This window comes from Nerophis lumbriciformis, linkage group LG08 (genome assembly GCF_033978685.3).
Source record: "Nerophis lumbriciformis linkage group LG08, RoL_Nlum_v2.1, whole genome shotgun sequence".
Lineage (NCBI taxonomy): Eukaryota > Metazoa > Chordata > Actinopteri > Syngnathiformes > Syngnathidae > Nerophis > Nerophis lumbriciformis.
This window is the reverse complement of record NC_084555.2, coordinates 33,638,290-33,655,972: the sequence shown is the minus strand read 5'-3', so window position 1 is coordinate 33,655,972 and position 17,683 is coordinate 33,638,290. Positions and strand designations below refer to the sequence as shown.

The window sequence follows — 17,683 nt, the reverse complement described above, 5'->3', positions numbered from 1 at the left end:
GCCAGCGACCAAATGTTTGCACCCACATTACGTCAGCGATTTGTGAACCAGAAGAGAACAAGATTGCGCGAGAAAACAAGGACATTGGACATCGGCAGGGACAAATTTTGGAAATGTCCAAAACATGCTTGTGGTGTCAAACACAGTCTGCTTTTATACTATACTTACTACATGATCTACAGTTTTATCAATTAGTTTGTGTAGTCTTTAGTATCGGAACACAAACATAGTGGTACCTCTTATTTAATCAGTCATCCATTCCAAAGGGTCCAACAAAAACCAAAGCAATTATGCCAAAATAAATAATATTAATCCAATTACTTCGTTCAAGACACAATATTAACAAGAATACTGTAGCATATACATATATATATATATATATATATGTATATAAATATATATATATACATACACACACTCATATACATATACACACACATATATACACATTTATATACCAAATGTCAACTATGAGTGAAAAAATGTAGTATTTTTTTAATATGTACTTTTCCAGCCAACGTGCAATTATTTGTTAGACCTAAAGTAAGTCACATGCTTTGGACTTCACTTTAAATGCTCCAGTTTTCTACAGGTTTTAGTTTTTACATTTTGTGGCTTCACGACAAGGTTAATCCCCTTAGGTCAGAAACGTCCCTCCTATCACTCAGTAGGCAGTCACTTAGATCATGATCTAAGTGAAGAAACTAAACACAGACAATAATAGTTATTATTTTGGAGAAGTTCCACGAGTCAAGGTACTATAACAAAGTTAAAGTTGAAAAGAGGAATAACTGTTTAATTGTTTGTCAGGAGCATTATAAGAAAATACACACTATTAACTAGGTGTACTGATCCAATATTGATATCGGTCTGATATATCTAAAATCTCTAATACAAGCGCCGATACATGCAGTCCTGCAGCACATTTACTTGTGCAAAGCTGGATAGCCCATTAACATCTAAATGTCCTCCAATAAGGACACAAGGTTGGTCTTTTTTCATTTGAGTAATTCACAAAAGGTAAATATGGTAGGCTATAGTCCACTATGAGCTAGCAGGTACTGTACACAACAGATAAGCACACAATAGCAAGCTAGACGCACATAATATGTGTCCTTAATAGAACAATATTGCAGTCTAAAACTCCACATTTGTAAATATAAACAAGTATCAAGTAATTATAGTTGCATATGACATACTGTACGAATACAAAGTCTCCAAATTATCCAGTAACAAATGTGTCCGCATCATTCTACTTACTGCCCTTTGCTCTTAATTTAATTAATTATTGTAACCTACTAGGTGTCGCCAAAACACATTAATACTCCCCTTCAAAAGCAAAAATCGAAAAGAAAAGTTAGTGTATTTCATACCTATCATTGTTTTTTGACTAATTTCGCTGGGTCAAACCTTTGCCAACATTTCACACTACAAAATTATAAAAGTATGCACTATGATTTGTGCAGATATCGTATCGGATTAATATTGGTATCGGCAAACACTCAAGGCTCCAATCGGTGTTGTATCGGAAGTGAAAAAGTTGTATTGGGATACCTGTAATATTTACATGTTTGCAGAGGAGGAGAACATATCCTATTAAAAACTTTTTTTTTTCTTTTCATCGTCACGCACAGAATACAATTGGTAGCATCCAGTGGTCTGCTATATACAGTAATATACCAGGCAGACAAGCCAAAATAAATACACAATTGTTTCATTGTTACACTTTTAGAAAATCAGAAATAGTAAAGTATTGTCCATCCATCCATCCATTTTCTACCGCTTGTCCCTCTCGGGGTCGTGGAATGGCTGGAGCCTGTCCTAGCTGCATTCGGCCGGAAGGCGGTGTACACCTTGGACTAGTCGCCACCTCATCGCAGGGACAACACAGATAGACAACATTCACACTCACATTTACACATTTTAGTGTTGCCAATCAGCCTATCCCCAAGTGCATGTCTTTGGAGGTGGGAGGAAGCCGGAATAGCTGGAGAGAACCCACTGTTTGTGATCTATGACTGACTTTAGTTTGTTGTTTAAAATGACTAATGTTGGGTTTTAATGATATTTAAAGTTAGTTAACAGGCTCTCAGCAAGGTAGAGATCTGCTTCTTTTATGTTGTGTTGCTTCACAATGCTAATCCTTGCCATCGACTGCCTCGTTCTTGTTAGAGCACACCCTGCTAAGTGCAGAAACGTTAATTCACACCTTGCTTCTCTTTATACACAAAATGTTCTTTGTTTTTCTTCTCTGACTCTCTCTGGTTGAATTATCTGCACTCTGGTGTGCTTTACACTATTAAATGAAATCCAAATAGTCCTACAAGTCTTAATACTAAATTAGGTCAACATATTGTGTATTTAATTTGACACCGTCATTGTACAGCTATTTTAGGTTCAGGCCGTGGGTTGTGAAAAGGTTACCTGCGGCTTCCTGGCACTGGCTGCGGTTGATGTAGGTGAAGTGGTGGCTGCAGCTCTGAGACTCGCACACACAGCCATCCGTGGTCAAGTTACATCCAGAAAACATACAGGCCGGACGTGACGGTCCCACATACTTCTGCTTGTGTCGTTCGTGGTTCCGACCCTCTGGATTAAAACAGGAACAGTTGTCAATGAGTTACAAAAGGAAAGTGGGAAAGCATAAATTGTGTGTCCTGACTACGATATCTAAGTAGTGTTAGTCACCTCTGAAAAACATCTGCTGTGGATTACAAGTAGGATCTCTCATATTTTTATGATGAAATTACTTAACAGTTTTAGATAATAAATACCCAAGAGGGACAAGCAGTAGAAAATGGATGGATGGATGGCAGATAACTTTTTACAGCTTAACCAGGACAAAACCGAAGTTTTAATGTTGGTCCTGAGGCCCTGGGAGAGAAACACAGATCAACACTACAAGCTTTGTTCTTGACCCCATTACTCTGAGGGAAACATCTGGGTGTCAATTTCGACTCTGAGGTTAGTTTTGTACCACATATCAAAAATATAACAAAAATTGTATTTTATCATCTTAAGAATATAGCCAGAGTTGTGTTGCCCTCTCTTTGAGGGAAACACAGACAGTAATGCTTGCTTTTTTTACAAGTCGTATAGATTATTGTAACACCTTGCTTGCTGGTCTTCCTATAAAAAGGTTATTGCACCTTTACAATTACTCCAAAATTCAGCTGCGGACTTGGCTTTTACCGAATATTTATTTATTTTAATGAAGTAATTTGTACTTTCCTTTTCATTTCTAATTTGTTATGATAGATTTTATTTAGTTCTATTTATTTATTTGTATATTTACTGCAAATACGTATGTATTTTGTATCCTCATAATACGTTTTACTCGTATTTTATCTGTTATTCTTACAATTTTACATTTTATTATTTTTACTTCCTAGCGTTCCTCAGAGGGAGCCCTCTGCATCAGAATCAGAATCAGAATCAGAATCAGCTTTATTGTCATTACGCAAGGTAACGAGATTGAGGGTTATATTGGCCATTGCTGTGGGGCCGCTTTGTGTCAGCACCCTGGTGGCCGTGGTCTTATGATCTCCTGGTGCAGGCGGATCCTGTGATAGTGTTTCTTCACCTGGCTCCTCTGTACTCAGCCATGCATTTAACTGCGTATGGGTGTGTGTTCATTTGATTGAAGGTGAGGGATGTGGGTCATTGTTTTAAGTCTGTAAAGCACTTTGTGCTGCACTTTTTATGTATGAAAAGTCCTTTATAAATAAAGTTTGATTGATTAAATGGGAAAGAGTGGCTAACCTGAATGGGCCTTCATGCAAGCCTCCTGGTCTGGGTAGGTGAAAAAGCCCAAGCAGGTGTGTCTGGCATCACAAACACACTGATCGTCTGCTCTTTCACAGCCTGTCATTAGGGGGCATCGCTCATCCTCAAGACCGGCCTCTGGATTATCTGGAAGATCTGCAGATGAAAGTGAAACAATAAGATTGTACCAACTTGCCCTCGCTCATAAACACGTTATAATGGGACTCACTGTCTGAGTGTTGCTTGACATTACAACTCCACCAGGTGGCCTAATTGTATTGCAACTAGGGATGATGCTCGAACCCGGTTTTCCCGGTTGTTCGATAAGAAAAGAACCGAGTCCTCGGACTCTAATCCCTTTTTGAGAACCGGTACCCGTTATCGAGACCACTATAGTAAAGAAAAAGAGTCGGTTCTTTATTCGAATCCATAGGAACGAATCCCGTCCCGACAAGAAATGCCCCGTGAGACATCACAAGAAATGACGTCACGTAGCTCAGTCATTTGTCACGGTGGGGTGCTGCGGTTCGTTCCCGGGACGCAAAACTGACGGCTCCGGACGAAAGCGTGCAGGTAGGAGATTATTTATTTCTCATAAATCATACACATTACAACAGACAGGAACGAAACAAGAGAAGCTAAAGCAAAAACTTACTTAGCACAGGATTACTAGAAGCTAAGGAAACTTTAGCACTGGAATCATGAGCTCGGAAACCAGAATGCCAACGTAACTGTTGCAAATGCAAACAATGAAGCCACGACGAGTGACCGGAAAAGGCAGGCTTAAATAGAGTCTCTGATGAGCAACAGGTGCGCGTACAAGGCAGGTGAAAATCATAAGTAACCATGGTGACTAAAACAAACCCCCGAAGTGCACAAAACAACTAAGGAAGTCCAAAACTAACAGAACATAACTAAACTAAACATGATCCGACCACATCATAATACATCACAGTTTCATATCATTTCACTTTACAGGAGTAGGAAGAAGTAAAGCTTATTTAATCCTACCCCTTTCCCACTGCAGAGCATTTACAAATATATACAGGTATATGAACAAAAAATCTTAGCTTTGTGTTATAGGTTACAAAGCAAATTAGTGTAATACAGTCGTGGTCAAAAGTTTACATACACTTATGAAAGACAATGTCATGGCTGTCTTGAGTGTCCAATAATTTCTAGAACTTTTTTGTGATAGAGTGATTGGAGCACATACTTGTTATTTTAGCAATCGAGTAATTTTACTGTTATGTTATTTAATTACCTTATTTATTGGACTATAAAAGGCACATTTTAAATACTTTCATTTTCTCAAAAATCGACAGCGCGCCTTATAACCCAATACGCCTAGTTTACGGATTAATTGTGGTTGCGCTGATGGACCTCGAAGCTATTTTATTTGGTACATGCTGTAATGATAAGTGTCACCAGTAGGTGGCAGTCACACATAAGAAATACGTGTGGACTGCAGGTTGATGCTCCCGTTCAATAAATGACACTTGCAAGTACAGGTTAGCAAGCAACACCAAAACGTTGAGGATTCATTGAGAATATATAAATTATATTTATAAATTACACACGGTGCTCAAAAATCTGTCAAAATGTTTTAGTACGACTTTGGTAAGCTACAAAGCCTCACCGCTTAATGGATTGTCGGAGCATTATGACTACTGTAGTAAGACATACTGTGCTTATTATGGTGTGTGTGTGTGTGTGTGTGTGTGTGTGTGTGTGTGTGTGTGTATGTATAAGGACCCCAAAATGGCCCCTATTAAGAGACATTTGTCTGGCGTTTTGTTTAGACCTATTTTGCAAAGCCAACTTTTCTTACCTATTGGTACCTGCTGATGTGTATTTGAGATCAGCATAAGTCCCGAAAATGTGCGCGCCTCTGCAAAAAGCACTATTACATGTTATGTAGACCACAAGGAATTGTTGTAAATGTAGAAAAAAAAAAATCATAACATGACCCCTTTAATGCGTCGCAAAATCCAAATAGACAAGGATTTTGCCTTCATTCTTTTTTCTAATAAATGCACATTATCAACATTGAAATTAATAAATGCATGGTATTTTTCGGAGTATAAGTCGCACCGGAGTATAAGGCGCACCTGCCGAAAATGCATGATAAAGAAGGAAAAAAACATATATAAGTCGCACTGGAGCCCGGCCAAACTATGAAAAAAACTGCAACTTATAGTCCGAAAAAATACGGTAATCAAAATGAGGTGGCGACTTGTCCAGGACGTACCCGGTCTTAAGCCCGAGTGCAGCTGGGATAGGTTACAGCACCTCCGTGGCCCCGAGAGGAACAAGGGGTAGAAAATGGGTCAATGGATGGAATTTAACGATAAATGGTTGCAGCCCTAGCTGATTCTATTTTTACTTTTTTTGTGTGTAATGTTCTAATCCGGGATATGGTCATCTTGTCTTTACAATGTGTTGCACGCCAAAAAAGAGCAACATATTACCCAGCATCCATTACAATTACATGCAAATGCATCATGGCCAATTGTACACATTAAATCAGACCTGGGCAGATTAAGGCCCGGGGGCCACATGTGGCCCGTTAAACTTTTCAGTCTGGCCCGCCGGACTGAAAGTGTATCCGCCATTATGATGTACAGTGATGTTTTCTAATGACCGCAAGTCTTGAACTATACAAAGTATTTCAATGGTTGGAATCTGCGATATACCAGTTACTATGGTAATCTAATTACCGTATTTTCCGCACTATAAAGAGCACCTAAAAACCTCCAATTTCCTCAAAAGCTGACAGTGCGCCTTATAATCCGGTGCGCCTTATATATGGACCAATATGGAGCCACAACAGGTCTCGCAACTACGGTAACTACGCCGACTTAATTTCCCCCCTTCTACGGCTGCTTACCGTAGAAGAAGAAGCGCTTCTTCTTCTACGGGGGAAAATTAAGTCGGCGGCTTCTTACCGTAGAATAACTTCTTCTTCTATGGGGGAAAATGAAGTCGGCGGCTGATTACCGTAGTTGCGAGACCTAAACTTTATGTAAAGACCCAAAAATGGCTCCTATTAGGAGACACGCTTACGAACAGAGAGCAGCAAGTAGAAGTGTCAGTACAATCACTATTTGTTTTGTTGACATTCCCTTTAGCGCAGCTCCATCTAATGGATGCATAACGTAACCCCAGCCTCTACTGTAGCGTCTTTTCTATGTGCCTTATAATGCGGTGCGCTTTATATATGAACAAAGTTTTAAAATAGGCCATTCATTGAAGGTGCGCCTTATAATCCGGTGTGCCTTATAGTGCGGAAAATACGGTAGTTACTATGGTCATCTAATTAGTTACTATGGTAATCTACGTCACAGCAGCTCAGACGAGGCACCAAGCAGTGGGGGCGGGAAACGTTTCCACAGACGCGGAAGGAGCTTTTCACAACAAAGTTCTAAAACTTAGTGATATATCAGAATGTAGGTGGGTTTATTTTGTACCCTTTGCGTTCATATTTAACTGTTTGTTGCGTTTCACTTGATTGTAAAATATGTCGATCGAAAAGGGGTGTGACATTCATATTTTGTCAATATTCAGTGTTTTATCATTCATAGAAAAATGTAAAATTCCATTCTGTTTTTTAAGGCAGTCTGTCATAATGTTTTTAGCATTCAATCAGACATTATTGTGAAGTTTTGTATTAGTGTCCCTAAAAATAGATATACCGTATTTTCCGCACTATAAGGCGCACCTAAAAACCACGAATGTTCTCAAAAGCTGACAGTGCGCCTTATAACCCGGTGCGCTTTATATATGGATAAATATTAAGATTCATTTTCATAAAGTTTAGGTCTCGCAACTACGGTAAACAGCCGCCATCTTTTTTCCCCGCAGAAGAAGCGCGCGGTGCATGCTGGGATATGTGACGTTTCATTTCCATTTGTGTGTTTATGTAAAGACCCCAAAATGGCTCCTATTAAGTGTGTTGTCTGTCTAATTATAAATAATGCAGACGAGGCGTGTTAACTGAGTTCTCAACGTTTTCTCACAGCGTGCTCATAACCACATTCGAACTCCCAGCATACAACAACGCTTCTCAGGGCTACCGCGCATGCTCGTAACTATCGTTGCATGCTGGGTAGTGTAGTTGTTATATTTGCTAGCTCATAACAGCACATTGAGAGACACGCTTACGCGCTTAATTCAATACTCGCCGTCATTCCGGGTGGATTGACAAAAGACCTCCAGCCGCTAGATATTGGTGTCAACAGGGCATTCGAAGCTAGACTGCTAACTGCGTGGGAACTTCTCAGGGCTACCGCGCATGCTCGTAACTATCGTTGCATGCTGGGTAGTGTAGTTGTTATATTTGCTAGCTCATAACAGCACATTGAGAGACACGCTTACGCGCTTAATTCAATACTCGCCGTCATTCCGGGTGGATTGACAAAAGACCTCCAGCCGCTAGATATTGGTGTCAACAGGGCATTCGAAGCTAGACTGCTAACTGCGTGGGAACTTCTCAGGGCTACCGCGCATGCTCGTAACTATCGTTGCATGCTGGGTAGTGTAGTTGTTATATTTGCTAGCTCATAACAGCACATTGAGAGACACGCTTACGCGCTTAATTCAATACTCGCCGTCATTCCGGGTGGATTGACAAAAGACCTCCAGCCGCTAGATATTGGTGTCAACAGGGCATTCGAAGCTAGACTGCTAACTGCGTGGGAACAATGGAGGACAGAAGGCGAACACACCTTCACTAAGACGAGGAGGCAGCGCCAGACGACGCCAACATCTGCCAGTGGATCGTAAATTTGCCCAACTTTTCACTTCGGACACCGAAGACGAAGGATTTACGAATGAAGAATAACTTCAGAAAGTAAGCGCTATGTTTATTTTGTGTGTTGTGACATTAACGTTCGAGCAACATTATGTTGCTATTGCTCTGCACTATTTTGAATTTTACTATGTTTGTGATTGCACATTTGCGTACATTTTGGGAGTGAACAGAGTTGTTAGAACGCTGGTTTTTAATATATTATTAAAGTTTGACTGACCTATCTGACTGTTTTTTTGACATTCCCTTTAGCGCAGCGTAGGCGCGGCTTATAGTCCGGGCGGCTTATTGGTGGACAAAGTTATGAAATATGCCATTCATTGAAGGTGCGGCTAATAATCCGGTGCGCCTTATAGTGCGGAAAATACGGTACCAACCCCCAGACACATTTTTTTCTGTAAATGTGGCCCCGAGTCAAAATAATTGCCCAGACGTGCATTAGATGATACAAATGACATTCCACAGCCAGCACTGCAGTCCTGTGAGAAACACTAACTGTAAGACGACATGGAACATGTTTTTTTTACTAAAACAAGGATGTCATGGATCTTTTTGAGAGGTTATTCGACAGAAGTTTCTTGCTGCCCGTAAAGAGCACATCAGTGACTGAGGTGGCGGGAGCAATTCTGGGGTACCCTTCCTCTTCTGTTGTTGTGCCATGCCACTGCAGCCTTTGAGCCCATTTTTGTTTTGTTCCACAGCATGGGGCACTCCCAGGGTTTGAATCCCTGCTGCGTTCTGGAATGCCTCCTCTGTACCAAAGCCACTCGCAACCAAACCCCTTACACCCTGTGCTGTTCTTTTGCCAAGCAAAGATGCCACATTGGGGCTAAGCCACACATGGACCACATTTCACAATAGCACGGAGGATGCACAGTGGCCAGGGGGCTCCGTTGCTGAATGGCCACCATCATATACACATTAGCCATAGTGTTCCTTTCACATGCATGCATGACTAAACACCAGCGCATATAGCAAATTACTCTTCTTCATAGTTGTCAAAGATCAGCAAGAGTGGCAACGACATAAACAGGATGAGACAAACTGTGACACTTTCCCAAGCATTTGGCCACCATGCCTCATTAGAACCATGGTGAAGAACGATTAGAGCTTATTATACGTCTCGAGCATTCGTCTCTAAAACATACCGGGAAAGTAGCAACAAATATTAAGAATCCTGTTGGAGAAAAACTACATTGAGTTTACTTAAACGGCACATTTGATAATTTTCGCCTTTTGGGCTTTTTCTGACTTATTTTCTGTTGTTGCAATGTTAGATAGTCATGTTTACTAATGCCAAAGCATCATATCATGAGGTTAATGCAATTTGTAGTGAGCTTGTACAAAGTTTTGCATGCCTCTGTTTGGTTTTCTGTCTGGCTATGTTGTGTACTTATTTGGACATGTACGTAAAGCTTTCGCCCTCTGATTCAGACTGTGAAGAAAAGACATAAAAAAAAAAGGTAGAATATAGTATTATTTTCATCTATTCTTGGTATGCGCACAACATCATCAAAGTGTGACATGCGATGACAAATGCTAAAAGCAGCTGTTTTTACACTGAATCTATCAAAGAGTGTGCGGGTGTACCTAATTTTGTGACCAGGTGAATAGGGATGATGTTTGATAAGAAATGATCAAGTTCGAGCCTATTATCAAATCCTCTTATCGAACCGATTACTTATCGATTCTCTTATCGAGTCCAGATAGGTTGTTGTATATAGAAAAAAACACACAATATTTGGTTTAACAAAAGCTCACTTTTATTATATAAGAAGTAAATAAAATCTAATAAGTAAGTAAATATTGACTGTTACCCCCCTAAAAAAATAAAATAAAATAAATAAATATTGACTGTTTTTACCCAAAGTATATTAAGTGGGATTTTTCAGAAAAACAAATATATACAGTAACACAAAAACAACGTGTCTCTGTGATCACTATAGGTGTATAAATAATAGTGTTAAATAAAATCAGTCCCTTGGGCACAAAACTGAAAATAATACAGCTCTCCAAAAAGTGCACTTCTGCTGCTATTTGACATAACTGTTTGTTATGATGCTTTGACATTTTTGCACTTTAATTCTTTATTGAAAGAAAATTCTATGAAGAGAAAAGTTGTTTGCAAATGTGGTTGCAATGCTAAATTTAAAGTTAAAGCTAAAAAGTTGAGTTAACATTATTTATTTATAGGGAGAAAGATGTGATGTTATGAGCTAGGGAATATAACAACGACACTACCCAGCATGCAACGGGAGTGACGAGCATGCGCGGTAGCCCCGAAAAGTGTTGTTGCATGTCGCCACGCCGGCAGCTAAGAATGAGGTTATGAGCACGCTGTGAAAGTAAACGTCAAGAACTCAGCCAACACGCCTCGTCTGCATTATTTATAATTAGACAGACAACACATATACAGTGTGATTTTGTTTTGTTTACAAGGAAAGAAAAACAAAAGTTAAAAAAGGGAGATATATGTTGTGTATATATGTATGTGCTGCGGTTGCTTTAAGAACGTTGCGACAGCTGCCGTAAAGGAGGTGCGTTGCTAGCCTGGTTGCTATGTTTCCGGTTGGTCGTAAAAGTGTTCGTCATGTGTTTGTACCCTGCTCAAATCTCTCAGTAAAGTTATTCATTGGATTATACCTTAACTTTATTACACCTTGGAGCGCTTTTTCCGGTCCATTTTTTTCCTGCTTTCCCTATCTGCGCCTAATGACTGAGCTACGTGACGTAATTTCTTGTGATGTCTCACGGGGCATTTCTGGTCGGGACGGGATTCATTCCCAGGGATTCGAATAAAGAACCAACTCTTTTTCTTTACTCTAGTGGTCTCGATAACGGGTACCGGTTCTCAAAAAGGGATTCGAGTCCGAGGACTCGGTTCTTTTCTTATCGAACAACCGGGAAAATCGGTTTCGAGTATGATCCCTACAGGTGAATTGATATGTTTATGAAGTTCATTCTTGACTGTGTCTGGAAAAAAATAAGCAGTGAACAATTCAAGATAAAGTTCATCCATTTTGTTATGTTGCAGCCTTATTCCAAAATGCAATAAATCGTTTTTTAAATTAATTTCCTAATTCTACAGACAATACCCCATAATGACAGTCATTTATTTTTTTTTGCAACTTTTATTAAAAATTAATGGAAAATCCCATGCACTAAAAGTAAGTAACTATTTACAGTAAGTAAGGTATTCACAGCCTTTGCTCAATGCTTTGTTGATGCACCTTTAGCAGCAATTACAGCCTCAAGTCTTTTTCAATACGATGCCACAAGCTGGGCACACCTATCTTTGGGCAGTGTCACCCATTCCTCTTTGCAGCACCTCTCAAACGCCATCAGATTGGATAAGAAGCTTTGGTTTTCATCCAGGATGTCTATGTACATTGTCACATACATCTTAGGCTATGTCTACACTAAGCCGGATAACCCCTTAAACGAATAATTATTTAGCCTAAGCCCCGTTTCAGCCACGCTAAACTATCGTTTAAGGTCCCCCTCCTTGGACAATTTTTTACACGGTAAGTGCGCCGTGTATTCCTTGAATCTCCGGCTCTTAGCTTTGTATGGACTCATTGATCGTTTACAAAGTGTGTTCGGAGAGGAAGTGACGCCAAAAAGACCACGTCCCACACATGAAGTGACGTCATGAAGAACGCGCCACAGCCAGCTTCATAATAAAGCAGTTTCGTAACTCGGAACTAACCACTGGATATATGGAGGCGAGTCATCCAGACATGCCCGTGTTTCTCCTTCAGTCTGTACAGACGCTTGTGGAAATCATACATGAATACCTTAAGAGAAAGCGATTGCAGCTATTTCGGATACAACACGTCTCAGATGGCAAGAGAACTTTCGAATGTCCAGGTCAGCTGTGATTCTACTTACCGAAAAAACTCTGTCCATTTGTCGAAGGAGAGACAACGAGAATGTGGGCTCCTGTGGATGTGATGAAAAAAGGTAGCGTGTGCTTTGTATTACCTGGCCATCGAGGGAAGACTACGGAAAACGGAGAATGCTTTTGGACTGGCAAAGCAGACTGTAGCAGTTATTGTCCGCCATGTATGTCGCGGACTCAACATCTCGGCCCAGAGTATATAAAGTCACCAAAAACGAATGGACAATGAAGGTGAAGGCAAAAGAGTGAGGAGTGTCCTGACCAGATATCTAGATCTAGATTGATTGATGTAAAATGTTCTTTATCACATTGTGTACTTTCACGTGTCCAATAAAGATTTGATTAATTCATCATGGCTCAGGTGTGATTCACTACAATAGGGCCCCACAGCACAGTGGATTCCAGTTAATTGAAATACCACAACACTGGATATTGTTCAGATAAGTTAAATTTAAGAACTTGCACACAAAGCAACACTGGAGGTGACTATGACATGCGCATTTTCTGCGCATGCGTACTAGGTCGCGTTGACAAAGAACCCAATGGTCATTCTGTCAGAGCTACAACATTCCTCTGTGGAGAGAGGGGAATCTTCCAACCATCTCTGCAGAAATCCACCAATCAGGCCTGTTTGGTGTAGTGGTCAGACGGAAGCCATTTCTTAGTAACAATGTTGCCAACATGCACCTGAAATACTCCCGATTATGAGAAACAAAATTCTCTGGTCTGATAAGACAAAGTTTGAACTCCTTGGTGTGAATGCCATGCATAATGTTTAGAGAAAACAGCACCGCTAATCACCAGACCAATACCATCCCTACAGTGAAACATGGTGGTGGCAGACTGGGAGACGACTCAGGATAAAGGGAAACATTAATGCAGAAATGTACAGAGACATCCTGGATGAAAATCAACGCTTCCTATCCAACCTGATGGAGCTGAGAGGTGCTGCAAAGCAGAATGGGTGAAACTGCCCAAAGATAGGTGTGCCAAGCTTGTGGCATCAAATTCAAAAAGACTTGAGGCTGTAATTGCTGCCAAAGGTGCTTCAACAAAGTATTGAGCAAAGGCTGTGAATACTTATGTACATGTGTACATACGTATAAGGTTCCCTTTAAATTAACAAGAAACACATCAAACACTTATATGTATCCAATATAGTTGAAAAAGTGAAGGAAAAATGGCTTGACTAATTGTAATTGGGATCATAAACAAAGTCTCCTCAAGTACTGGATGGTAATGTTGATTCCTGAGTGATGAACTGCAAATGGAGACAAGGTTACCTTTATTTAACATGGGTTTGTCTGTGTTGCTAATAGCTCTCTCAGACAGCCAGTAAAAGGGACATTTTCAATAAACCAAACCAAAACAGTTCACTATGATTTTTTTTTACCTCAAAGTTATCCTCATCTCAACAGTTTTTTTTAATCATCCTGAGGTTTTCCGGTCGGTTGGGAGTGTTTTTCTTATGAAATGGTAGGTACAAAGGTGCTTGTCTGTAAGGGGGGGGGGTCTTTATGGCACGTAGAGAAGGGCAGAGGGAAGGAGTCAATGAAAGACTGAATATTGTTTATGTTAAGCTGATATCTGCCTTGCCTGACCACAGTCTAGTTTGACCTGGTTATCTAGGATCTTGCCTGGCATGGCTCGGGCCGAGGCCCGTGGCTCATCCCTGGGGGATCCCTCTCTCAGCCACTCAGACTGCTTGTCTTGGCATCCACAATCGGGATGGGAAAGCTGTCCTCTAGAGGCCCTCTGACTGATAGGGAGCTAAAAAGGAAGTCTTTGAAACATTTGATAATACCAGAGGAAGGGAGAAGGTATGTGAAGGAGGCCGCTGGACATAGTGTCCGTGTAAGACAGGCATTTTGGTACAAGCTATGCTAAGTTGATATAGAAGGACATGAGAACATCCAAACAAATCATCAAGCAGCATGTACTGAATGATTTTCACCTGCCTGATAAGTAAAGCGGCACTGATGGCTTTCCTTTGAAGCATGTAACTCTATACCCAAGACACAGCATGCAAACGGAAGAGGCAACATTTCATTCACATATTTTACATACTTGGTCTGCAGTCTGTGTAGACAATTTATCTTAAAGTACTCTTTTCTTTTTACGAGCAACATTTTTCTTAGGCTAATACAATTGTTTATGTTTATTAAGACCTTCAGCAAAGCATGTAATTAAGTTTTAGCCAGTCAAAACCAGTCATTTTTTGCATATTTCAATGGCAGCATCCTCTTAACGGCATGATTTTTGTTTTGTAACATGTCAAACTGATGTAAGACAGCAGATTAAAAGGCAGTCCTTCTCAAGCGTCACATGCACTGTAACATTCTTGTTTTGACCACCCAGTAAAACCAAATGAGGGCCCAGAAAAGAAGGGGATCAGAAAGTGGAAACATTTACCCCCTCGCCCTGATTGCAGGTCTAATCACTTTAAGGCCTTTGGAGCTTGAGGAGGGAAATCTGGGATCAGTCTCCAGCAGCCTGCCTACTGTGGCCCCTGAAAACCCACAGTGAGGTGTTGATTTACCCTCTGGCTGCATGTATGTGTGTGTGTCACTTAAGGGTCAGCAGTATGCTGCGAGGCCCCTGGAGCCAGAGGACCAGAGCTACGACGACTCAATCAGGAGAGCCATTAAGGTCTTTCCAAACCTATTCATTTGTTTACTAGACGTCCTCCAGACACCAACTCAAAATGTTCGTAAGGTATCGTCAGGAGCAGGGTCTCCTGGGATGGCCTGGGGATTGAGACCCCTGATATGTCCGGCGGAATCCTGACTTTGACCACCCTAATGACGAGGGGGTGAGGTCAAGGGTAGCAGACACCCACTGAGAGCTGTCAGTCCTCTTCAATTCAAGCAGGCCGGACACAATGCAGGTGGAGAGTCTGTTCGTTTGCCTCTGCTACTTCATTCACTGTGCGGGGAACCAGACACCCCAACACATTTCTTTGAAGCTCACAAAGTTGTAGAAAGGCAACACAGAATGAGCACATCAGTACTACACAACAGTAAGGCAGCACAACATATACTCCAATTTTCAACTGAATGGACTGATCATCTTTGTCCCAACTCAATTGAATCTTATAATTGAAACCTTTCAAGGTTCAAGTGCCTGTTATCCAATTTGCTAATGAATTAACATTCTCTGCAGCGGAGAGTAACTCAAACCTCAAGAAAAAAAAGCAATGGAACATGACTTGCATGTTGGCCTTCGTAGTCCAGAGCTGTGGACCTGCTCCATATTGACAGGCAGCAGGTAAATACTCACTCAGCTACTACAGCTCGCATAGGACTGGCATTGCAAATCAGGCTATACCTTACAAACAAGCTTCCTATAAAAGATCATTTCGGCACCATAAGCATAATTACTGGACTCTACATGTAAAAATTGTTTAAACTATTTTCCCTAAAATATCCATTGAAGCTAAAATGTTTGTTTTATCAGATTACTTGATTGATTGATTGAACAAGATAAGCGATAGATGTTATTATATCATTACAAACAGCTGGTATAGTGCCAGGATGTAATTGTTTGCTTAAAGCCACAATTAAAGAGAATAAATGCTCAATACACAGTAAGTAAAATCTTGAAGAATAAAAGTGACAATAAAATAAGATATTGTTAAAAATAATGAAAAAAAGTTAATAGAATAGATATGGTGGCAAAAAATGCATCATAATTAATTTTATTGATAATGACTTCAAATGCCTTAAATATGATTACACTACCCTTGGTGTAGCGTACATGAAATTCTAGTAATAATAGGTACTGTCTATGCGCTAAACCAGGGTGCTCAAACTTTTTCCACCAGGGGCCACATACTGAAGTCATGGCATGCAGCGGGCCATTTTGATATTGTATTTTACAAAACAAATGCAGACAGACATTATAGACTGTATCTTTGAAAAACAAAAATGTATGTGTTACAGGTGACAGAGCGTATTATTTTTAGCTTTTTGTATCGACTTTTTTGCTTTTTCCTGGGGTTTTTTTTTCTGACATTTTTACTTGTTTTTATTTTTATTTTTTTATTTTTTCAATATGCTGCAGGCCAACAACACTTTGAACACCAGGGTACAGTTGCAATGCATGTTACACATTTTTACTTCATGTCAACTTTCATCCTTTTTGGTAGTGTAAATGCATATTTCTGGCCACTTCAAGATCAGTATTGTACTTTAGAGTTATAATTCTTACAAAAATGTACTATAGTTACATAAATGTTATTGTCTCGCAGAGTGAAATTACAGTGAATTCTTAAATTAGGTAGTATTCCATAATTGTTGATAAATTGACTCCAAATGTAACTGCAAGACCAAAATAGTCAAGTCTATACTATAGTAACACAGCTTTACAGTTACCACCCCCAGCGACAAGCCAGTGTACCCCTCCTCACTAAAACATACGACCAACCCTTCCACCATTGCATCTATAATATGACATTAAATCATTTGGTAGAACCCGCACTCACCTTTACAAACACCAATTTGAGGGATGATGGCAGCTTCTGTGGAGTTAAAAGAGGCGCAGGTCAGCCCCAGGGAACAGTAGCCGAGGCTCCAGTCCTGTCCGCCGCACGGCTCCCACTCTAGCCGGGCACAGTGCTCACAGCATCCGCATGGATCCTTGGCCAGGGTCCGGCTATCGTCGCAGCCTCGGGTCGTCTTGACGGGACAAGTCCGGAGATGACACGGCGTGCACTCGTCAGCCTCCAGCACGCCAACCAAACACAACACAATCAACAGGACGACCGGCCAATTCCCCAACATGATTTTCTTCATTAAAATCCCCCAAAATAAGAAAGACTCCAAAAAAAAGTTTAAAAAGTCCTCTGGGAAGTTCAATGGCGACCACAAATACTTCAGCGATCCAAAAGCAGGGGTAGATAAGTGCGGGAATCCTACAGCTCGGTGGTGAGACCTGCTGCTGCTGACAGTTTCACTCCGTAACGCAAACTGAGGAGCAAATTGACACACAGCAGGCATTTAGAAATTAGCGGTGTTCCCGCCCCCTGACTGACACCACTACCGACCAATCACAGGAAAGGGAGGACTGGCGAACAGAAACCTCGTGGTTGTTGCGCAATGACGTCGCTTGACTGCAAGTGATTTTCATTCAGGTTGCAAAGAACATCGAGAAAGCACACATGTGCAACTTGTGCCAAAGCATTATGTTTGGGTATTGAAAATAAGTCA

The 17,683-nt window shown here is 40.6% G+C and overlaps 1 protein-coding gene across 1 annotated transcript in view; it reads right to left on the bottom strand.

Annotated features, from left to right (window-relative positions):
- The window catches only part of crim1 (cysteine rich transmembrane BMP regulator 1 (chordin-like)), a 72,127-nt gene extending 54,699 nt beyond the window's left edge, over positions 1 to 17,428 (bottom strand). Inside the window, exons 1-3 of the mRNA XM_061968719.2 lie at positions 16,960 to 17,428; positions 3,763 to 3,921; positions 2,425 to 2,589 (exon numbers count right to left, since the gene is read on the bottom strand). Of these exons, the coding sequence (XP_061824703.2) occupies positions 2,425 to 2,589; positions 3,763 to 3,921; positions 16,960 to 17,269 (634 nt within the window). The 5' untranslated portion in view covers positions 17,270 to 17,428. The remainder of the gene's footprint in view (positions 1 to 2,424; positions 2,590 to 3,762; positions 3,922 to 16,959) is intronic.
- Positions 17,429 to 17,683: the final 255 nt, after the last annotated feature.